We start from the raw sequence: 24,186 nt of genomic DNA on the forward strand, positions 1-24,186 counted from the left end.
ACAAGTAATAAAGCGAGAAAACATCTTTTTGTCCAAAGGTTTACTTTACAGATATTAGGTTCAATACATTTAATTAATACACCTTCATTAAACTTTAAATCTAATAATTTGGGGAATGTGTGGACCAAAAGAACATTAATATCTTATTAACACTGATATTTTCCATTATTACCTTATGCCCACCGTGAAGAATAATTTGATGCATTATGTACAAAGGAAAACTACAAACCCAAACTGAATTTAGAAATGTTTTATTTTTTGAGACCATTTGGTTACTTTGGCTTCCATGTGCCTTTCCCGAACAGGGAATGTGCAACAAGAACAGGACATTGCTGGCAGTGGTACAGTTGTAAATAAATTAGAACTGATCCCATTAATGTATAAACCCAAATTACATTAATAATGAATACCAATAAGAATTGTTGCAAGACACAAGTCATGTAGCCCTTACAGGCCCTGCTTTCACCAGGCAGGTTGATCAATTACATTTACAGACAGAGAAATCAACTGTAAATGATCAAATATGAAGTTACAAGTTTTACCCATGTGGCACTTTAGGGAGTTTCAGTTTGGGGGTCACAAACGCAACATTTCTAAACCTTAAATTATCTGTTACAGGTGATGGGAAAGGTAGCTTAAGATCAGGTAATGGCTGGTAAAAATGATCCTACCTTTACACAAGTCAAATACTGAAAACACAAACACACAAGATACTTTCCAACCGCTTACATGAGGTAAAGTCTTGGTTGATGCAGTAGAGTCTAGACTTTTTCTTCTTCAGCAGTGACCTGTAAACACTTACCGTCAGCGCTGTGGAGAGAAGTCAGCACAAGGCAGCACCACAGGGAACCCCTGAGTATTTTTACAGAAAGCCCTGCACAAAGACGGTCTTATTCTGGCTGATTAGACCTCCGCTCAAGATGACACTGGGTGGAGGTGAATTTGAAGGCCACAAAAAGCCAATGTATATGAAAGATTCATAATATGTAGGCACAGACAAGAGGTCCAGACGGCCAAAATAACTGACGGCTTTAAACTATTGTTCAGCATTAAGATTATTCCCCCTTCAGAGTGAAATGCCACTTTTTCACATTGTTTTTGTACCTAAACCCCAATGTACAATTTGTCCTATTACTCTTTTACAGAGATTACAAGGTTATAGGAGCAAAGGGATCAACAATTAGAATATAATACTACTTTTAAAGTGTACAGTTAGAAAAAAACGACATTTCAAGAGCATCGTGATGGTTTTAAAAATGCTTGGATGCTGTTACACTCTGATTAACAGCTTTTAAAAGTTCAGTGATTCCTGTAGCCATTAAAATGACTAGATGGAAGTTATGGTCAGCAATATTTACAATCATTAAATACCTTTGTAGATGCAATATTTCAGGGGATGGTCATGGATTTGAACCGACACGACAGATTTAAAAATAATACAAACAAAACAAAAGAACAATCATCTTGACAAGTAAACCAATAATCAAATAAACACAAAAGATTCTTCGATTTAAACAATAAAGGGATGTATTGTGGACCATTGAAACAGGAGCTGTTTGCTAACCTGTGTATATCTGCGATGTATTTTGTTGTATTCATACAAAGAAACTTGCATTTTAATCTAATTTTATCCATATTCCTTTGTTTTGGAGTACAAATGGAACAAACAGCAATGTGACACTGATGAAACACTCAGATTTTTATGTCCTAAAATTCAATAACTGGTCTGGTCTTAAGACGCAACGCAAAGTAAAATCTAGGCTGAATGTATAAATAGATTTTGGTCGTAGAGAGTAAAACACATACATGTATCTCAGTGCTCATTTGCCAAACCAATCATCTTAAACACTACAAACTAAAACCTCTATCACCAAGTGCTGACAATCAGTGTATTTAAACAAAATGCAAGACATGAACACGATGGGTGGCGGAAAAAAAGAGAAAACACGTGTTGCATTGCATAACAATACTAGTGTTATGGTGTACAGTCTATATTTCACAAACTAAATTAATTTGTTCAGGTTTTGTTTAAAGGTTTACCTAAAGGTGTGACAGGGTAGTGTTGGAAATGATATTAATTTATATGTATGGGTGACTAATTCCATGTAAAGCATGCAAACTGCTGCTGCTCGAATTTACCAGCATTACTTAGCAGAAGAATGAAAATATTTCACATGAACAAAACAAGGACTTCATAGACAATCGGGTTCATAATAGCGGTTCAGTGCGTTCACACACAAACAGAAACTACTTTGTGAACAGTATTGTGTGTTTTTTTGGTGTACAGTGTGTAGCCCCAAAGAGCTGCATGTCCATATAGACCATCTACATGTTCATGGTCGACATATCTGCCCTTCAAACGATCACTGCACATTTAAAAAAAAAAAAAAAAAGTACATGTCTACTTTGCCTTACCTTGTAAGTTTTATCCATTTGAAAAATAAAATAACACAAAATAACAGAAAAAGGGACTAAATGACAGGGTTCCATTTACTAAAACATAAAGCTGCTGGCTAATACAGCTAAAAAAAAAAGAAAGAAAAGGTTTTACGTGTAGACAAATTCAATATGAAAAACAGTCTGCAGTCCAAAATATACATTTAATATAAATGAGCCAAACATGTAGAGGAATTCACCAAATGCATCGAGTACCTCAGTAAACATTTTTTATTACAACACCATCTAGTTTTTAATCAAAAGCAGAGAGACATTTACAAACATACTAACCATGAAAAGAATAAATGAGAATGAGAGGGAGGGGTGGGGAGAAAACATCAAATATGCACCCTATAAAAACTGATCTCTAAACTGAATGTACACAGTACAGCGAGCCAAGGAAAAATAAAAAACAAAATAGGATGTAATGTTTGTGTCTTCTAGTAGGGGGATTGTGGGGCCATTTTATTGTTTCTTTGCAAAAAAGCATCACACGTAGTCATCTTCATGTCAAATAAAACATCGTAAAAATAAAAGAGCTGTTTGGAAAGTTTCTTTTCTTTCATCTTTAGTTACCATGAGTATAGATGTTTAGATAACATAGCCTTACACAGGTCAGGGTCTTCCATCCACTGCTCTTAGTCAGGCAGACAAGATGAACAGACAGAGAGAAGGATGGGTGGAGACGGAGAGGAGAGATGGAGGGGTGGAGGAGGAAGAGGTGGTGGTTGTAATCCTGTCCGGTCATGCAGGGTGGGGAGGTGGTGGCGCACTGAAATTCTTCCCCCCTTTCTTCCATCCATCCTTGAGCCTCGTTAGCTGAAAAGGTGTCAAAACGAAGGGTGGAGTTTGGTTTCGAGGCAGCCCAATAGTGAACACTTTTTTTTCTCTCCCTCAACATTAAATCTCTAGACTACACATACATAATGCACACCAGGGCTGGGTTCAATTCACCATCACCTTGAATCAAAAGCTTGGGCGGTCACCCACTTACCAAATATTTTATTCTGACAGGGGTGTGGTCAACAATACTTAAAAAGAGTATCTGAAAACAAGGCAGAATTTCCTTTAAGGACATTAACTTTTGTTTCCTTTAATGCTCAGTTGACTGTGTATTGCCCCCAACCCTAGCACAGACAGAGAAACATGTCATGCAAACTTGAACAGGAAATATTCAAGAAGCAAATTTGAATTCTATCATACACACACCAGATGATATAACAATATTCAGTCAAGTCTATGCCTAAATGCAATTCATCACTGTTGGATTTGAAACGGTTTATATGCATGTGAAGTAAATGCATGTATAAAATGCTTGCACCTTACATGTCGCTCTTTTGACATACAAGAATTGACATCCATATAGATAATGTAAATTTCAAGACTAGAGGCTGTGACGAACATTTTTGTTATAGAATTGCCTACTGTGTGTACACTGAACTCCCAAATTCTCAGATGGCCGCGAGGGAAGGGCAAAGCTATGCTGGATTAGAAAGACTCATCCTTTGTGGACAGTTCAACTGAGCCATACATATATACAGTGTGCACCTGGCTAAACAGGATCAGTTCTGCACTATATAGCATTTGTTCTGAGTTGTGTGATTTGAAATATATTTGTGAAATGATATTTCATGCTGTACTGCGCTGTTAAGCAAAGACAACATCAGAATAAATCTCCTATGAAATCAAGCTATCAATAATGTAAGGTTTACTAGATTACTAGAATGCAATTATGTAACCAAAAGGTACTCTAAAACACTTGCCTACTACCCATGTGAGGTCTTAAATGTAAGCTTAAAAATTCTAAACTCCACTAGCTTTTTTATTGTTGAAGACATGGGTCATTAGTAGTTGTATTTAAATACCTTGACTGAATAATGAACTAAAAGTAATGTTTCCCCCTGCTGCCACTTCTCCCAACCATAGCTAAGATGGACTTTGTTAGTCTTTCATATTTTTCTTTTCAACCAACTGGCAATGATAAGCATGAGGTACAGAGCTAAAAACTGAAAACTTTAACCACTGCGACACATAGAAAGTGCATGATTGATTGCGACACTTCAGGAAATTAACCAATACAGGAGTAAAAGACACAGAAAGGACAAAAAAAGAGCCGTAGATCAAAACACAAAACTACGAAGAGAAAGGCACGCATCTGACTCAGGCACAACAGGTGATACTTTGCCACAATCGCCCAGTGAGTGTTTTTTATATGTGTGTATATATATATATATATATATACACACACACACACACACAAACACGTCAAGAGAAAATAATTTCGATTTGGCATACCCCTTTATGGTCTAGCAGACATAACATAATGTCAGTGAATAAACTGCAATATTTTGTACTTATAATTGAGAAAGACCAGCATGGCCAGCATGCAAGGTACAGGAAACTGGAAAGGCAACCTCATTATCATTCACCACTTATAAATGGCAGCAGCAATGGTCAATTAGACTGTCAACAATGGTAAAGCACCTCTTAACAAATGAAATGACAACAATTCTGATACAGAAAGTCATTTCAAATGTGCTAGGTATTCTCTTATTTAAAATCAAACCAATTAAGGCTCAATAACACAAGGTTTTTCTTTACAGGGTGAATTAGAAGTGGTATCTGCACCAAAGAAAGCCTTAATTACAGGCAGGTGAAGTACAGATCATTTTACACGGTTCAAATGCACACTGAAATTCAATACGTTTCTGCTGTGGAAAGGATTTAGTTTGACATGGTGCACGACTACAGATAAATACAGTTCAGCTGACAATAACAATATTTTACATTACAGTGGTCAAATGGTGATTCTTGTCACACTATTATTTAAAAGTGTCTTATTACACCAGTACAAGTGGGAATGGACATGACTGAACTTTTGTCGATGCTCAAATTACAACAAATCTTTTGCCATATTATAAAATATGTCATATGTCAGTCAAACCAGGGTCAAGCAGTCCATGAAATACTCTTCCAACTTGTTTAGCTGCTAGAAAGCCCTCCACGAAACTGCCTGAGATGCGATACTTACCATTTGAAAAATTATTTTTTATATAACATTTAGCAAGCAAGTGGGCACCACAACACTTTGCTTCCACTGTTAATCATATCATATGTTCAGAAAGGCTTATAGAAAGCTTCTGGTATTTCAGAAAATAGTTAATAGTGAACAAAGTGTGGAAAATGTATACTTTTGCTACATCTATACTAAGAACTACAAGAATGACAATTGTCTTCAGCTGCTTCAGTTCAGTCAAAATTGTAATTTCCTTATTCTATTCCCTACCCTTGGGCCTTCAAAAGTCATTTATTCAAGGACAACCTCTGTTTACACCCTGTTATTTAAAATGGGCATGAATGCTTCTCACTGACCTGTATGTGAAACTCTGTTTGACCCTGGTTTAACATGAGCAATTAGTATGCTAGTTTGAAAAGGGGCTGTGATTCCCAACACACATACACCTACAGACAGACTGAAGAGATAGCATAAAAAGTCATTTCAGCCGGGTGCAAACAGTGTACATTCCCCCATGGCAGTATGAACAGATAAAACAGTGTTAAAGCATATCTGTGGACACAACAAATAGCCATACTACTATCAGGAATAAAAGCAATATGCTTATTTCTCATTTTTTACCGTTACCATGCCCCAAGATATCAGACTGAATGCAAAGACAGATTTAGATCTTTAGTCATTTCATTTATACGGCAAGACACATTTTGGTAAAAATTATACTCATAAATGCATTTTAGACAACTACAAATTACCAAACGTTATCAGGCCTTGTGCCCACTGGGGATCTCTTCTCTAACAGAGATAACAAAGTGTTAGAGGAGACTGCAGTCATTGCTAGTGCAATGCTTCTATCAAAATGCAGTGCTCATTTAAAAACATAAAACTTAACAGGATTAAATATATAAGCTGTTGCCACTCTGAAAATTTACAGATGATATGCTGCCAGTGAAAGAAAACATGGAAGACTTCTCTTTAACAAAATTAGAAATCTTTTGTAAAGAGGTTCCCAGTGGATACAAAGTCTTTCAGTAAAAACTGTTGTGGGACAATTGGTTGGAACAGAGATTAGATCAATTTAGCTAGGGCTGACAACTAGAAATCTGCATAACTATTTTAAATAACATGACAGATTACCGAGACAGTTAGTAAATTACATAGTTTTGGTTTTTAGGTTTGGCCTGCTTTTAGAATTCAGCAACTCCACGAGCAAAACCACCCCAGTTAATATTTCTCAGTATGAGAAAAACGGAAACACTTGTAATACAAGTGCATATATAAATCATAAATGGCGTGTTGTGTATAAAACATAAATCCTGCTCTGTGAGTGCACATGTATACATTAAGGTGTTAAATGTGAATCAAGTATATGTCTGAAAGCTCATTTAAAATGATGAGAAATATTATTTGGGGCGATGTGCAACTCTACAGAGATGCTGAAGGCTCCATGTAACCTATGAGACTCTGCTCTATAAAAGGACTGGTTTATACATAACACCACAGACATGTTAGTGCTTTGGCAGTAAAGGACATCAGAACGATACACAATATCGTTCAAACCTGATATTTTTCAACTGCAGTTCCAAAACTTTACAAAAGTTGGACAATACGCAAGTGACGCAATGGAATCTTGCCACAAAGATCACAAATGACTGGTGAAACCCTAACACGGAGAATCCATGAAAACAGCGAGTCTCAAAATATTTGCCTAAAAAATATTTAACTCATAATTTTAGAACCTTGACAATGACTACGTTTGCATGCACGCTGATTTCCTGCAATTATTCCCAACATGACAATATTCCTCATTTGATAAGGGTCATGTAACCAGCATATTCCGAATTAAGCATTCTCCGATTAAGACATGTGGGACATGTCAATATCATTAAGGTTCAGAAGCATTCTTCAGAAAGGCAGTGAATTTGGGGTTTTTACTGTAGTTTGTGACACATGGCCTCTTGTCTGTTTACGGTGCGCGTTGTAAACAAACCAACTAGCCAACAAATACATGCACAAAAAACATTTCTGTTCGGAAGGAGAACACAACTACTTTTAAACATTATGAAAGATTGGATGACAATATTATAATAGTGCAACACTGACCTTTTCAAGAAGGTGGTTGAATGAGTGAATGAAAGAAAGAGTCTGATTGTACAGCCAAACAAGTCTGCCACTGGTGGAAAACTTCTTTAATAATACCTCTTTTGATACAGAAAGGCAAAATGGCTAAAGCTGTTCCACTTGTGCCGCAGGAGCAACATGACTACAAATTGAAAACGAAGGAAAAAAGGAGGGAAATTCCTCCGTAGGACGTACAGTACGTCATTTACAGCTATGTTAATCGGAGTATGTACAACTGCATGTAACAGGAATATGTGTGGAATTTCATTAATCATGTAAACAGCTTAGTAGGAATACTGTCTTTTTCAGAATAAGGGCAAAAAACGGAATATTTTATGCATGAAAACGTAGTCAGTGTGGTATCATTATTAGTTGCGTACAAGTTGGTGTCAAGTAGTTTCAGATAAATTCATCTACAACTCATTCATAACATGACTTAACATCCAAAATGCCAGCAAAACACATAATGCTATGTGCCAAAAATACTTTCATGATCTCTTGGCAACCTAGGGCTATTTATCATTTTAAAATCAACACTGCAGCCTAAATGGAAATCATTTCAATGTACATACAAAAATCACACAGAAAAACAAATATTAAAATGTTAATTTCTTCTATGTATCAGCCAATGTCAAATAACAATTGGCATGTTATCATGAATTTTCTGCATTGACATTAAAATTGTAGTTCTTTTACTGTATACCTTCTAAATTATATTGATTATTATTATCCAAAATTATGATTTCATTTAGTTTAACTGCGCTACGTTACTTTAACTGAAGGCAACTCAATTAAAAAAATAAAAATTAAATTAAATATCTATTGACGGCCTGGTGACAGCCAAAAGAAACGTAGGATGTGAAAACAACGATTTTCTTATTCTGTCTTTCGAGTTCCAATTTATAATTATCATATACTCTTGCTACTAATATGAATAAGTCACGATCCTTCATGTAAACCAATTCTGATAATCAAAAAATTAAGAATTCTTTCAATTTAAAGCCAGTGTTCTATCCATGCAGAGTATCAAATTGTTTTTTTCCGTTGCCTCAAAAAATGATCTGTGTGACATTATGTGTACTAGAACAGGATATCAAAAAGGTATGATTTTTTTCTCTTTCATTTTTTCACTTCACCTCAATGTCTTAAATTGAGGTACAATGGTTGTGAGTAACACTAGGCTACAAAACATTCAATCTGACGAAAGTAAAATGTCAGGCAGTATTACTGACATGCAAATATGGCACAATCACATTGTCAAAAAATTTCGCGCCCAAAAATCATCAGATATTGACACTGATAAATTGTGACCTTCTCGTAATTATAAACATGAAAATTATATATTTTCATTTTTAAACTGAAATGGTAATATGTATACAACATTTCTATGAATGGAACATTTACAAAGTGTAGATTGGTCTATCGACAAGTTGAACATTGTAATTTTTTTTGCTAAAATTATAATCTGAACAAACAGACCACACAAAACGCTAAATCTGTACTAGGTATCGTAAAAAAGTAAGACATCTAAAACCAAAGAAGCCGATCAGTCAAGGAACTATTATAACAAGCACACTGACAAACCAACTCAGCAGTCACAATTGAATTAGCTTAAACTCACATATAAAGAAATGGCAAGTAAGAATTAAACCTTGATATTGAAGCCAGAAGTTATTTTGGTCCACTGGCCATAGCTGCTGGTAAAACCAAAATTGTACGAGCCAATACGATGTTTATTAAAAAAGGTGTTTATACAGAGAGTCTCTGACGTGCCAAGTAGTACAAAACCTTACCCACCACAGCCATATACAAGCAGCAGGCTGGTACTGCTGTCTTACCATTTACACATGTTCATGTTATCTGTCAGAGAATTCATTATTTGTTTTTTTTATTTGGGCAGAGTACAAAAAGTGGCTGACAAATTTAGCAGATACCAGCCTCAGAGGCATGTAGACCAAAAAGTAACAATGCATCCACAAATGAAATTTCCAGTAACTATCACTGTATTTTCTGATTTTGGGGAGAACCACAGCATAGATACAGCTCTTACAAACCCCTCTGTGAATACATTGCTTTACATATATTGACTGAAAGACCAAATACACAATAACACAACTGTCATTACATCATGAAATTTTAAGGAAAGCACTTACCTTAAACCTACCTGAAACCAAAAGGACTGAGTTTTAAAAGTCGTTACCTTGCTTACCTCGTCTCTCCTTGACCCCTTCCTCAAATATTCATATAGGGGCATTTAAATTAATACTTAGCTTTTAAGCTGTAACCTAGTTTGACTATATGACTTCAAAAGTTTTGAAACTGTTCAAAAGCCCTTTATGGCATACACGAGTGTATTCAAGAGGACAAAGACAACATTTCCTTGACAACTCTCTATAGAAAATCCCTACAGCAAATTTGGTTTGTGAGCTAAACTGAAGCCATTATTCCAATGAAGAAGAGACGAGGTAAGTAATCAGAGAAGACTTTTTCAAACTCAACGCTGGTGTTTTTCTCCTTCTGCCATGTAGTTGAAGGTTATTCGGGCGTGAACTAGACTGGCTCAAGTCCAAGTCTAAGATAAATGCAATGATGAAAAGGACAGAAGAGAGCTTATGAAGGCAGATAACATGGGAGACCAGTTGTACCCACCTTCCTTGTCGTCTAGCGGTGTCGGTACTCCCTCTCCCTCTCTCTTTCACGGTCTCGGTCCCGGTCCCTCTCACGATGGCGGTCGCGCTCCCGGCTGCGTTCACGGTAATAGTCCTCATGCCGGTCGCGACTGCGGGATTTGTGCCTTCGGCTCTTTTCTCTGGAGCGGCTGTGGTCTCGTTCCCTGGAGCGCTCTCGCCTGCCGGAGACCAAGAAGCATCATTAGACAGGGTTCCAAGTTTTAAATATCAAATTTTCTAGGGACAAAATAATTATTGTAATTATAGTATATTGAAAACTAGGCATGACCGTATCAAATGGGAGACAAATCTCATCTCTTTATATTTTTGCTAAATCCAAAATATTCTGACAAGCTGTGTCCTTTTAGAATAACTTGTAAACAGCTTCAGTCACATTTAATGGCTAATGCAGTAAATTAAAATCTTACCTGGAGGCGGAACCGTAGCTTTTTGACTCAATGCCGTGGAGACAGTCCTGCAGGGAACTGATAAGGACCTTACAACGGTCGTCTGCTGACACTTTGGACTGCTTAATCAGACTGATGGCTGTCACCAAGGTCTCTATAGCGCTGCCATAGTCAGCTAAAGAAAACACAAGGTTGCATTAGCTTTAATTTGCTCCAAGGTTTTGTCTTGTTGGCGTAAAATCTGAAGACCCAGTGTAAATGAGTACTTGTATAGTATGTATCGTATATAACTATTTTACCTGCACTGGCATCAGACACTGCTCTAGATATCGCGCTGGAGGAGATGGCTCTGTTTCTGTTCATGATCTCCTCAAATTCTGCCTCACTCAGAGGTGTCCGGGAGGCCTCCATCTCCCTACGATAAAAAACACAACACAGGGATCACGACATATGTTAAGTTCCCGTGTTCAAATATTGACACTTTTCATTGCAACCAATGCAAACTATCTTTAACGTGTGTAAATCAGCAACTTTCTGGTTAGTGCATAATTCCTATTATCATCAACACATTGTGCCAATGTAGTCAAATTATTGTGAGAGAACATTATATAAATTGCTGTGCTGATTCTCACCGGCCTCCAGGACCATAGTCCCCTCTCTCATATGGTGGTGGCCGTCCGTATGGGTCATTTGGTCCAGGGGGTCCTCGGCTGTCATTAGGGGGCATGTTGTTGTTGCCAGGTGGGGGGAAGAACGCAGGGTTGACATGGGGTGCTGGTGGTGGTCCACCTGGTGGGGGACCTGGCATGTGTGGAGGTGGAGCCAAAGCCATGGGGGGCCCAATGGGGCCTGGGGGACGAGGAGGGAAGGGTCCCGGGGGTGGCGGGCCCTGTTGAGGAGGCGGGGGACCAGGGGGAGGGCCGTAACCTGGAGGAGGGGGGCCTGGGGGCAGGGGTCCCATTGGAGGCTGGCCAAACTGCCCAGGGAAGAGGACAGGGGGAGGCGGCCTGTCGCCACGATTTGGAGGACCAGCGAGAGGCGGGGGGAGACCCTGGCCAGGAGGGGGAGGTCCTGGAGGGCCAGGGGGACCAGGGGGTCCGGGAGGCGGGCGTGGGGGACCTTGCATCCCACCTAAAAGAGAACACAAGGGACAAAACAGAAGCGCATGAGACAAAGACAAAGTTGCCCATGTTAGCAGGTAGAGGTTTCCCCATCATTTTGAGTACATTGAGAAAAAAGATAGATAGATATACTTTATTGATCCCAAGCTGGGAAATTGCAGAAATAAATAAAATAATAAATATATATAACAAATAAAAGACTGGTTCTGCTTGAATGTGTAATTGACTTGGTTTCAAACAAAACAATGTAGCTTAACCAATTTATCGGTCAAGCTCAAACTTTAATATCCCTTAGTAGCCTGTATTTTCCATGCTTTACTTACTAAAGGCAGTCCAAAGCAGAAACAATGACACAGACAGATAAGGAAGAGCAAGCCATAGCTACAGGGAACAACACATGTCAAAAAGACATAAAATAATGCTGCAAATGAAATCAGAAGGCAACAGAACAGATGATGAGATACACTTGTAGCACACTGTTTCAAGCAGGCTTTTTTTTTTTTAACCGGAGGTCCTGCATTTAATGCTGGATTTTTCTCTCTCTCTCTCAACACTTCATTGAAGGGGTGCACTGCTATTACTTGCCAGCCCAAAGAGCTCAGCATGGCCAGAAACTGTATACACTGCAGTTAGCACACAGATTATTCCATGCAAGGGCCACTCATGAGATATCATTAAAAGGAGAGACTGCAAGGCTTTGTCATTAGACTACTTTTTTTTTTTTTTTTAAATTCTCACGCAACTGCATGAAAGAATTTTATAGAAACAATTTAAAAGGGATGTGTTTTCTTGACATTGAGCCATTACACATCCTGAGAGAATTGTGAAGCAAAAGCTGTACAAAATTACCTGTATGTATTCTAACCAGATTTAATAGTGTGAAAGAAGTTGAATTTGCCTTAGGTAGTATGAATGTAGTTCAGTGGGCAGAATGCAGGATGGTCTTCAGAAAATGTATTGTGAATTTTAGATCAAATCGATGTGCTTCTCTAAAATACTTGTGTGAACACATCAGAGTATCTACTCTGACCCCATGTAGGGCCGACAGTATTTGATGGAAACTGTCTATCAAGGGATTTAGAGAGTTTGGTAAGAAACTCAGCTGTTTTTGGGGCAGTCAACCAGACGGTTTCAATGGCACAACTCCTACCAACAAACAGCTGAGGGTTAGGATAAAAAGGCGATCGATCAAATCAATTAGATCAATCGAGGTGTTTCACCTCTGCCACGCCAGCTCCCGTTCCTGCCCCCCGGCGGGAAGGGATTGAAACTCATATCCATCAGAGGGCCATCTTGGTGTCTAATCAGATCTGGTCTCATCCCCGAGCCTAATGGGGAAGAAAGCAAACCAATCACAACTCTTCCCTTTATAAACTTCCCTCTACTAACTGAAGGCCTGTCACAGCCCAGCAGCACAGGGCACCAGCCACTAAGCGAAAGAAGAAATGTGAAAAAGGTGGGATGGAGGGAAAAAGACGCAAAAATGGAAAAAGAGAAAAGCCGGTAACTCCATTCTCTCCCGCTACGCGTGTAAGACGGCCAATCCAATATTTGCAGGGAGGTTAAGGTTGGTAGCTTGCCAAGTACAGCTTTGAGCAAATTGCCTGTCAAGGAATGGTGTTGGAAATTTCAGTGAGCAGAAAATTGCAGCCAGGGAAGGAGTATTTGTTCAACTCGAGGTGAAGAGGGACAAAGAAAGAACAAACCAGATGGGGAGGGAAACATGCAAAGACACATCCCTGCCAGGCGAGATTTAATGGGTGAAAGCTCCCTCACATTAAAACACACACTACAACAAACTATCCTTGGTTCCATGCGGGTGTGAGTAGTAGCAAAGCCTGGATTGTGCTAACAGAACAGCACTGCCAGACAGAAAGCAGAATTTTAGTTTTCCAGGCACTTGTCACACTATGATGATTATTTCAATCTGTTGCACTGCTATATCATTATAAATAATCACCACATGAATGACAAAAGCCTAAAAACAAAAATAAAAACTATACCACGTCTAAATCAGGACTCCATTAACACATAAACCTCAAAAGGTGATAGAGCATGACCACCCCCAGAAGTGCTTAAACTTATCCATACACATCACAGATTACACATGCTGTTGTGAGCCAACTGTGTAATTCATAATGTGTATTCTCAATGCATCCATTCACGAATTCCTTTCTACTGCAGAGCCTGGAAAATAACTCTATTTAAATAAGAATGGAAATAGAAATCAGCTGGGGTTCCAGTGATTTTCTATCTTTTCTGCCATGAACTCACCTTCTTTGGTACAGAAAAACCAATGTTACATTAAACAAAGTCCAATAACTGGACCCCCACTCCTCCAATAACTTGTACTGACTGATTTCTGCACTTTTTAAATATTATATTTCAACTGAGTGAACCGATACGGGCGTCTCTATCATACTGCCACAAACTAACCAGGAAAGTGTGGTGGTGGCCCGCCAGGCCCAACAGGCCCAGGGAAGCGGTCTCCTCCAGGACCGGGTGGTCCAGGGAATCTGCCTCTACCTCGACCCATGGGGAAACCTCCACGAGGGCCAGCGCCAGGGGGACCAGCTTTACCTTCTCCAGACATCTGGCCTGACTGAGTACCTGTGAAATGATGAGACAACAGTTTTCTGTTTAATATGTAATAAATAATAAATGTGTGCAGAGTACAGTATAAAATATACTGATGCCAAGTGTGCACTTTTTTTTTAAAACTTACTTTTGCGTGACTGCATCTCAAACTGGCTGAGGGACTGTTTGTTGCATGGTGTGACGATGGGATTCTGACCATGGAGCTCCCTCTTTGACAGCAGCTCCATTAACTTCCTGGATGACGCTTCTGAGCCCACGCACACCAGCGCGAACCTGTAAGATAATTGCAGAAGATAGACATCAGACAATCAGATCAGAGCAAACAAACCTGTGTGACCTGTTGTTCATCCATGACTTGTGTGAGTCAAAGTAAAAAAAAAAAATCTGCTTCAATCTTAAGCTGACAAAAACCAAATGCTAAACTCATACATATATCTATTGGTTTCAATAATAACTTAAAGCAGAATGACCAGATATATGTAAAACTACCCAATCCAACATTGGATTCCACTTACTACTTTAAATGTGTACCCGGAAGTAATTATCATAAATTGTAGCAGGCTCTAATTTAGTCTCATCGTGTCACAGACAGATATTAAAGACCTCACCCTTTTGACTGGCCGTTGGCTCTGTTTTCAAAGAACTTGATCTCCAGCACATCTGTGATGCCTACTGACCGGATGGCTTCTGTCAGGTCCTCATCTGTCGTCCACTGCATAAAAGAAGACACCATCAATATTCATACCAACACGCTCAATTTTTAATTGTTTTATTATCATTAGCAGATAAATCGGTCTTCAATGCCTTTACTTTAAGGGAAAATGTCACTACTTTGAGAGGATATAATGTCAATACTGCCCTCCACAGACCCAAGTAGCCTGAACAGAATTCTCTGATACTCACCCATGTTAGATTTCCTATGTACAAGGCAATCCTTTTGCCTGTGTAGGTGTACACCACATTGGGCGGGGCACTCTTTCCTCCCTCTGCGCCACCTGGTGCAGGCAGTGTGTCCAGGTAGTCGCGGTCTTCTGGAGCATCGCCATTGTTGGCTGATGGGGATATTACATCATCATACAGGTCGATCTGCTCGTGAACTGGGTAGTCGGCTTCCTGTTAAACATGATAGTAACAGGCAAACATGAGGGACTGAGTTCCACAACACTGATTATACCTGTCTCGTCTGTGAGTGCGTGTAAATCTGATAAAGTTGTACGATATTCAGAACCAAACTTTGTGGAATAAATACATTTTTAGATTTTTCAGTAAATTCAAGACATTGCACAATCACACTTTTGTGTTGTAGTTTACTTATTATATCCAATAGGATATAAAATCATGATGATTTGTCTGATGTGCAATAAATGTTCTTAATTTCGGGAAAAACAGAACTTTTATTTTATTTTTGTATAGACAGGATGCAAATCATATACATAAAGGCAACAATTGTTTCTCACATAATGGTATATATTCTCCCAACTTTTACTAAAGTGTACATTGTACTGTACATTACATTAAATCCACTGAGATGGTAGGACTCTTATGTACTGCCACACTGTTAAATAGACTTGTTTTTAAGTACTTTAATCTGATTATCTTAAATCTTAGCAAGTGACGCTTGATTAGTTAGAAGTGCCTGGAGCAGGTCAACGCCTTAGCCATATTTTCTGTGCAGAAGCTGAATGCATGTAGCAGCAACAGGTTATTGAGGAACAGCTATTGTGTAAATTGTAGATGGGAGCATGTCGAAATACTCATCACAAGGTTCATGTCAGGGTAACATGGGACGGCCATAGACAGAGTCAGGGGCAGGTTATATTTACTCTTTGTCTCAGATATAAAACCTAACTAACTAAACTAAAATGAGTCTTTTACTAAGTTTTGACATATAAGCTGACACCTTTTCTACTTAGATGTTACATCACGAAGTATATCGTATCTCGAGTATCTCTTTAATACACCATTAGCCAAATAGATAAATGTAATGAATGAAACAGACAAAGCTGTGCGACTCCTGCAAGCATGAGCACCTGAACGCATCTCGAGGGTGCACGATTAACACACATTTTGAGAGCGGTGTCGTTACGATGTTGGTGGAGATAACATAGTTTCTAAATGACCTACAAACCAAAAACCCCATTATTTGCATCCTAGATTGGGCTAAAAGGGACTTTTCGAAATTGTAAACAAAAGGGGCGTGTGTGTGTGTGTGTAGGAAGAAAACATCTAGGAGACACATTAATGCTACATGAAGCTAACAGAACAACTCATAATAATTCTAACGTTACTAAATGAGTTTATAACACACTCGACGTTTCACACCTAACAAATTTAACTGCAATTCAATTAACTCCGTCCCAACATAATGTCTGCTTGTGTGAAGAGACAGCACAAACCACTAAGAAAGTAACTTACTAAACATAATTATTTGAGACGCAGCTAACGCTAGCGAGATAACGCAACTACGTTTGTTTGCCCGCCACAGTCGTCGAGGCCGAGGCCTTAAGAAAGCTGTGAATGCCGAAAAATGAAGTAGTTGCCTTTTCGCATTTACCCAAAGAAAGCGCCAATATTTGCACATTGCATATGAACAACTACGTGGAGCAGAAGTCGTGTTAAACACCACGGATGCGACATTTGGAGTCGATAATTGTAGCCGAGGATGCAGACCTGCAGCATGGTGAAAGGGGGGGGGCCTGTGTGCCAGAGAAGCTGGTTTGACAGGCAGAGCACGGCACTCTCCGAACATAATGATAACAAATAATTAGAGAAATATACGGGTAATAGCACCGTTAGTCGAAGTGTGGCGAATGTGGATTAAATACCTGGCTAAATTCCTCCTCTACGTCGGCGTAGATGTCGATGTGATCCACACCGTCCGCCATTTTCCTCTGACCCGTCGCTCTCTCCGCCCGGCGGTGCAGAGCAACAGTGAGCCGCAAACAATGAGACAGAGAGGGAAAACGAGCGCCCCTGCCGGTCGACTTCACTAATTACAACACCTGCTGTGGACAGCGTTGACAATCAAACCAGCACGAGTGTGGAAAAGTCGTTTATTCTATTATGGCCTAATAATGAGGGATGTATGTATGACCCTGAACACACACAACCTACTGGATGATGCTACAGATGAGTCATTTGTTATTTATAATATACACTTTACCTTTTTAGGCTGCAGAATAGTTGCTGTTTTTCTTTGTAAAATTCAAAGATCTTGCTTTAAGGATTCAGGGGAACTGATGGTGCAACATCAAAATTACCCATCAAGATATTAATATTAATATTAATACCTTTGTTGAAGACTGTGATATTTCGGATTATTTGAAAGTAAACTCACACTTTACCTTTTTTATAAAGGTTCACACTTTTTTCTAGTTGTAGTCACTCCCACTGTGATGTAATGTCACTCAGCACCTTAAGTGTAACTGTGAGGCATAGAGCACCTTATTCAACTCAGGTTTCTTTGTTTACTGTACAATGTTCTGCACTTTAAGTTATTAGTTATGTTATATTTCATATACATTTTTTTTATATTTAAAATTTTTATATTCTTACTCTTGTACTTTGTGTGTTGCCTCAGGTAGTCGGGCAAAGTAAGATTTTCATTGTATGTACAAACCACGGTGTTTCTTACTGTACATATGGTAACAAACCTCTTGAATCTTGAATCTTGCAGAGAACATAGGCTGCAGAATAGTTGCTGTATTTCTTTGTAAAATTCAAAGATCTTGCTTTAAGGATTCAGGGGAATAATGTCAAATATCCAAATGACCCATTCAAATATTAAACAATATATATTATATTTTGAAATGCCTTTGTGGAAGACTGTGATATTTCAGATTATTTTAAAGTAAATTATCAAACAATTTCAAGCACTTCAAGCACTTGATGTTGGTAGTATGTTGTCAATGGACAGAAATTATTGGGATTTAATATATGTATCTATCAAATAGATTAAAAGACATCGGAAGTGGGTGCTCTGATTGAATCTCACCTGGTAGAGCTGGTGCCCTATTGGGTGCAACCCAGTCTCATGAAAAGGCCCAGGGTTTGAATCCAACCTGTGGCTCTTTGCTGCATGCTATTCCCTCTCTCTCTCCCCTTCTTTCCTGTCACTATCAATTAAAGGCAATAAAAGCCCCAAATATATATATATGTATACAAAAAAATTTGAATTTAATTAATTGCTTTAATTTATGATGCATTTATGATATGAATCTCTTTCAGTATTAGTAGAATTCCTTGACTGATTCTGTTTTTATAAGCTGTTTTTTTAATCACCAAGAAAGAAAACACAGTCATCAAAAACAGTACAAAAACCATATGGATAATTTAATTTGCTTTGTACAAATCATGGCTTCAGTCAACCGACATACAACGTGGACACATGTCAATCATACAATATACAGAATATTGTATAGTGGAAATTACAAACAAAAATGAGACAGATGACAGACCGTACTGTAATGATGCACGGCCACACACAAGATGTATCTGAGTCTATGACATAAACAGGCAAATTCTCAGGCAATTTTGTCATCAGAGTATAAGCTCAACTCAAAGACATGCTTTGTAAGGTGATTCAGAAATACCATAGAAAAAGCTACGGGGGACACTCACAGCCTAAAATACAATGAAATGGTTAAGTCCAGAATATGAAACACATACAAAAATACCCTATGCAATTAGATTTACACTGTTAATTTACATTGCAATTTATATATATATATATGACGCTTCCAAAATCAGGCTATTACACAATGAGAATTGAACTCAGTTTTCACATGACAATCTTGAGTGAGCACTTTTTTTTGCTTTTCTCATAAAATTATATTGTTATGTAGGCCAAGTAATAAGTAGCAGTTACATGACCTTGGGGGCTAAGTAAAGCATCCGTCGCCACCTTAAAAAAAACTTTTAATTTTAATTTCAGAACATATTTGCTAAGGTACAACTGCATCTTTTCTGTGGTATACATTATAAACTAGACTTGTGTTGAAACCATATTAAAAAAATCATATCTAAAGACACTTTGAATCCATGATCATGTCATCCATGCCGATTGTAGATCTACACCTAGAGACAGTTCCAGTTGTCTGGCCAAATAGACAGACTTATTTACATTAAGTATGCACCAACACACAGAAAGACACAGCTGATAAAGACAGAAAGGCAGACATTTTAAAAAGATGTCACAGAAACAAATATTTTTGGGATGTAATCAAAGTAAAAACTCAACAAAAAAAGAGATCCTGAAGGAACTCAGATTCAGATTTTTTGATTATCTTTATTACATTTTTATATTCATGTGACTCCATTGCGATTACTTTCTTGGCACTGAGCCATCACACTTTGAAGACATTTGCAGAAGATTCAGATAAACTAAAAAAACAACCTTGTAAAACACAACATGAGCAGCAACACTGATGTTACACAATGTTTACCATATATTGCTGTAGCCCTTCTCTCCCTCCTCTCATTCAATGTTTAAAAAAGCCTGTAGTCTGTAGATGAAGCATTCAGGATGATGAAGTATTCGAGGTGTGCATGCTTGCAGCTGCATATATAATATGCATGTGTGTCTGCAATATTCAGTTCAGTGGGAGAAAGGAAACAAGAGACATATTTTTCCCCCTGGACTTTATGCTGCATCTTGTGACTCATAATCCCCTTTTTTATCAATGCACGTCATAGCTACCACCTGCATCTCTTTAGTCCCTTTTCATTTTGAAATGCAAAGTGGTGTATGAGAAAGTAACAAATGGGAAAGTATCCATGGCAACAACAGCCCATTAACTTGCTTTCTTTGCAGCTTTCAGTTCATATGAAATAATTTCCAGTTTTCCAGTTAACCAAATGCTCAAAAACCACATCAAAGGTCCGTCATTAGAGGCTAGGTTTGTGTTTGTAATGAGCCAAATGTGCAGAATTAGGTACATTTAAAAAAAAGAATCCACTTGAGGTGTCCAGTATCCAAACACATCTCTTGATTCACTTCAATCTCCTCCTTTATACGAGAATGGGTGAAACAGCCAAGTTGTCCATCATCAGGAAACAAGTGCAGAGAAGGAGAGACAGGTGAGGAAGAGAGAGGCAGAGAGAGATATAACAGAAGCTCCTCCACAGTCATTGGCATTCTCCTACAGGGACAAAACAGAAAGTGATTTCACTTTGCGTTTATGCCACGACTTAAGCCTTTTCCTGTCAATACAGAAGCTACGATTGATAAAAACAGCACACTCAAATTAGAAAGTACTATTTGGTGCACAGAGCCAGTGTAGCAAGACAGTGAAGTGACATTTATAAGAACTGCATTCAAGACACATTTTCAAAAAATCTACACTTGGTAAAAGCTGTTGATGCTGGTTGATGTCAAGGTGATTCATGGGTAATCAGCCAACGAGAAGCTAACCTGGGGATGGTAGGCATGGCAAGACTCTGGGCGTCGGCGGATCTTCTGGGACCTCATCCTGTCGCACTTCACTGAAGCATTATGTACAGCGGGGTCAAGGAGTACAACAGGAACAGGAAAGGCTTGTCTTGACTTTCTAATTCAAAATAATAGAAAAACGTTTTGCACTGGAAATGACATATTTGAGAAATGCACTATAGCAGGAACACACCGGGCCTCAGAGTTTGAGTGAGTGTGGCAAGCATGGTGCAAAGGGAAAAGCTTAATCAAAACACAATTATAGTGTTCACGGGTGGGCGGCTAGTAAGAAATCATATCCTTATTGCAGCCTTAATGACTCCTGTTTGTTCCTCTGTCTGCACCCTCTGCAGAGCAAAAGAGAGAGTTTGCAGCAACAGGGACTGCAGTACAAAAAGGTGCAGCAAACTGATTATACTTATAGGTACATTTTGGTCATTTTGGGTATGTAATCATACTGTACGTTTAAAGGTACAAATATAAGGTACAGCTCTGTTCCACCTAACCTTCTGCTACTAACATGCCAGTAAAATATAAACTGAAATAATAGTTGCTAGCGTGCTTGTGTTCAGCAGCTCCCAGTGTGAATGAGTGAATATAAAAGGAGGGAGGTGCAGTGATAAATCAAAACAAGCACAGTCTAACAATATCTAATTTAGCATGTGTGATAAGATAATACATTTTCTCAAGATAACCAGCATACGCCACAAATACCAAAATATCAAAGGATATATTTGACTTCTTTGGGCTCCATGGTGATGGGCGGGTAGTGTCTGGAGCAGTCACAGTCTGCCTGCACCACCAACATCAACAGGTTGCTGTCTGGTATCTGTTGCACCACAAACATCCTAACACACACAAACACATGCATAGAAAAAGTGTGAGAACGTGCACACAAACAAAACCTCTCATGTAATGTGTGACATTAACACTTTTTCAAGTCAGGGATGCCATGCTAGGGCAGATTCAATGTCCATAGTGTTACATTGATAAACAAAATATAATATTATGAAAAAACAATGGGGCAATCTATGGGAAATGGGTAATAAAGTGAACTAAACACTACCGAAATCTAGAAATCTTGCCCAGCTGTGGTTCTGTAAGCAGGTTTTGTGCTATGTTGTACCTCTTTTAGCCTCAAGGGGGCGCTCACACTCAACCTATGATTACAAACCTACTGAAGTAATATAGTAAACACAGAACCACAGCTTTCTTTGTCTCTTTCAAACACACATGCACGCACACACACACACACACACGCGCACACACCACACACACACACACACACGCACACACGCACACACACACACACACACACTAATGCTTCCCTCCTCTTCCCCTTCCTCTTCCCTTCCACTGTTTTTCCCTCTCAGTTTCTGTCTCTCACTCTTCCCCCATCTCTCCGGGTTTTTCATTTACCCCTCTTAATACTTTTGCTCAGTTTCCCCCTCTCTCTCTCTCTCTCTCTCTCTCTCTCGCTCTCCACATGCTTTCTATAACCTTGTGCACCGTGATCTAATTCCGCTCCTTTCTACTTATTTCCCTCTTCCCGATACTATTGTATAAACACACACTGCCCTCAGTATGCAGAGCAGAGCAAAGCCGTAGAAAATGGATTTTGGAAGGACAATTTAATATGACTGGTCTAGGGCTTAGAGAGGACTGCACTGCAGATTTGTATGTGCATACGTGTGCTGGAGTGTGTGCTTACTTTTGGCAGCGTCCACACTTAATAAAGCTGTTGGTCTCTTTGACTGACGGCTCGTAGATGAAGCTGGGGTACTCGGTGTCGCACGGCTGCAGGATGTCCCCTTTTTTCTTATGAGCTGAGGCTAATAAAAAAATAGATATGGGTCATATCTCGAAGTTGGGATTTAGAATAAGTGTTTGTGAAAGTGTATGTGTGATGTTTTGTCTGTGACTGACAGGCTGAGGGTGTGTGACAGGAGAAAACTGGGCACTATTTAAATTTGTTCACACTTCAGCCATTTATTGCGCTTTCTACCATGACCAGAGGTACTCTAGCTCGCTGTGTACTCCAAACAAAATTGAATTTGGTGTCTGTGTACAGGTAAAATGATGGGTTTGAAAGCAGAAAGACCTATAATGGCTTGTCGAAATTTCACATCTGGATGTGTGCCATGCTTTCTGCCTGATTTCCCCAGAATTACATTAGTTTCAGTGAAACACAAAGCTTGGTTCTTGTTTTGAAGAATGTGCCAGTTGCCCCTGTTCCCACCAAAAGCTACTCTCACAATCAAATTTCATTTTGTTTGAAGTATACTACAAACACTACACTACACACATACACAAAATTGCAAAAAGGGTAGTTTCAGAGAGCACTGGTTTTCCCTAAAAAAAAACAAAAAAAAAACCACAAGACAGATACTCACACACGCTGAAAGATGGCTTGGCTGAATGAAGGGATGTTGATGATGATGTAGAGTATGAGGAAAAGTGGATGATGGACAAGTGGAGTAATGAGGAGGGTGAACGTGTGATCGATGGAGAGACCGAGGCCGATGAGAGGTGAGAGTGTCACAGGACACAATGTTATCTTTCCATAATGATCTCTAGACTGGTGATCAATGTTGCACACGACTCACAGGAGTAACTGGTATTGAACCACTGTAACATGTTTGTGGAGACTGGTAGCACAGAGCGAAATGGTGAAATTGTAATGGGGTTTTTTGAGTGAGTGAAGGGTTAAAGGTTAGTATTATTAGCTCAGACTTCCTTTATTTATGTACATTTTTAAATATGATTTGGGATCTCTTAAGAATTTACTTGAAAGCCATGTAGATATGATTATTTATAAATAATTGGTTAATATCACAGCAATCACGATCTGCTCTCAATGTGATGATTTACAGAATAAACATGATTTATACATTTCAGAGCACATATTAGGGGACATTTGGCCTACAAATGGATAGAGTTTGACCTTATCTGACCACATTTTTCTTGTAGAGCTTACCGTCGGCGAAATGCTCCGTGTGCCAGAAGCCACAGATATTAAACTCCAGTAGAAACCTTGTGAAGAAGAGAGAAGAGGAGAGTGGACAGAGAGAGGGAGTCAATTAGGCAGCCATCGTTAGACCAAAGCAGATTGCAAGCAGATTGCATGCAGCTTTCAAAAACTGGGCCAGGACCCAAAGTTGTGTCATGGGAATATTAAAATGGGTCCTTAAGTTTTTCAGCAGTAACTGGTAGCTTTGGTAGCCGTATTTTTTCCTAAATGGATAACCAGCATGTTCTTTTTAAGGAAGCTGCTGAAAGGACCATGTGACTTTAGCCTTATCAAGTCACTGCAGTAAAAATTGAAGCTGTTAATCCCCCTTTCAAATTTTCATGATCCAATTTAGGATGATAACTTTAAAGAGCATAGTTC

General features: G+C 38.8%; 2 protein-coding genes across 9 annotated transcripts in view; both read right to left on the minus strand.

Annotated features, from left to right (window-relative positions):
* Positions 1 to 235: 235 nt before the first annotated feature.
* On the minus strand, positions 236 to 17,316 carry cpsf6 (cleavage and polyadenylation specific factor 6). 3 transcript variants are annotated; one of them, XM_051392223.1, is made up of 11 exons: positions 17,191 to 17,316; positions 15,269 to 15,478; positions 14,974 to 15,077; positions 14,493 to 14,638; positions 14,204 to 14,377; positions 12,988 to 13,095; positions 11,279 to 11,777; positions 10,946 to 11,061; positions 10,668 to 10,821; positions 10,220 to 10,418; positions 236 to 3,255 (listed from the first exon to the last, which is right to left on the minus strand). In XM_051392223.1, the coding sequence occupies exons 1-10, from the start codon at positions 17,248 to 17,250 to the stop codon at positions 10,232 to 10,234; spliced, it is 1,758 nt and encodes a 585-aa protein (XP_051248183.1). In that variant the 5' UTR covers positions 17,251 to 17,316; the 3' UTR covers positions 236 to 3,255; positions 10,220 to 10,231. The 3 variants fall into 3 exon arrangements, with proteins under 3 accessions (XP_051248183.1, XP_051248184.1, XP_051248185.1); XM_051392224.1 differs by having other exon boundaries at positions 236 to 10,142; XM_051392225.1 differs by lacking the exon at positions 12,988 to 13,095.
* Positions 17,317 to 18,671: 1,355 nt separating this feature from the next.
* Positions 18,672 to 24,186, minus strand: part of cacna2d4a (calcium channel, voltage-dependent, alpha 2/delta subunit 4a) — an 85,267-nt gene continuing 79,752 nt past the window's right edge. For 4 of the 6 annotated variants that reach the window (XM_051392214.1, XM_051392215.1, XM_051392216.1 and 1 more), the window contains 6 exons: positions 23,773 to 23,828; positions 23,189 to 23,209; positions 22,507 to 22,627; positions 21,525 to 21,643; positions 20,778 to 20,857; positions 18,672 to 20,505 (listed from right to left, as the gene is read on the minus strand). In XM_051392214.1, coding sequence (XP_051248174.1) covers positions 20,413 to 20,505; positions 20,778 to 20,857; positions 21,525 to 21,643; positions 22,507 to 22,627; positions 23,189 to 23,209; positions 23,773 to 23,828 — 490 coding nt within the window. In that variant the 3' untranslated portion in view covers positions 18,672 to 20,412. The remainder of the gene's footprint in view (positions 20,506 to 20,777; positions 20,858 to 21,524; positions 21,644 to 22,506; positions 22,628 to 23,188; positions 23,210 to 23,772; positions 23,829 to 24,186) is intronic. The other 2 variants (XM_051392217.1, XM_051392219.1) reach the window with 1 other exon arrangement.

Source organism: Dicentrarchus labrax, unplaced genomic scaffold (assembly GCF_905237075.1).
Source record: "Dicentrarchus labrax unplaced genomic scaffold, dlabrax2021, whole genome shotgun sequence".
Classification (NCBI taxonomy): Eukaryota; Metazoa; Chordata; class Actinopteri; family Moronidae; genus Dicentrarchus; species Dicentrarchus labrax.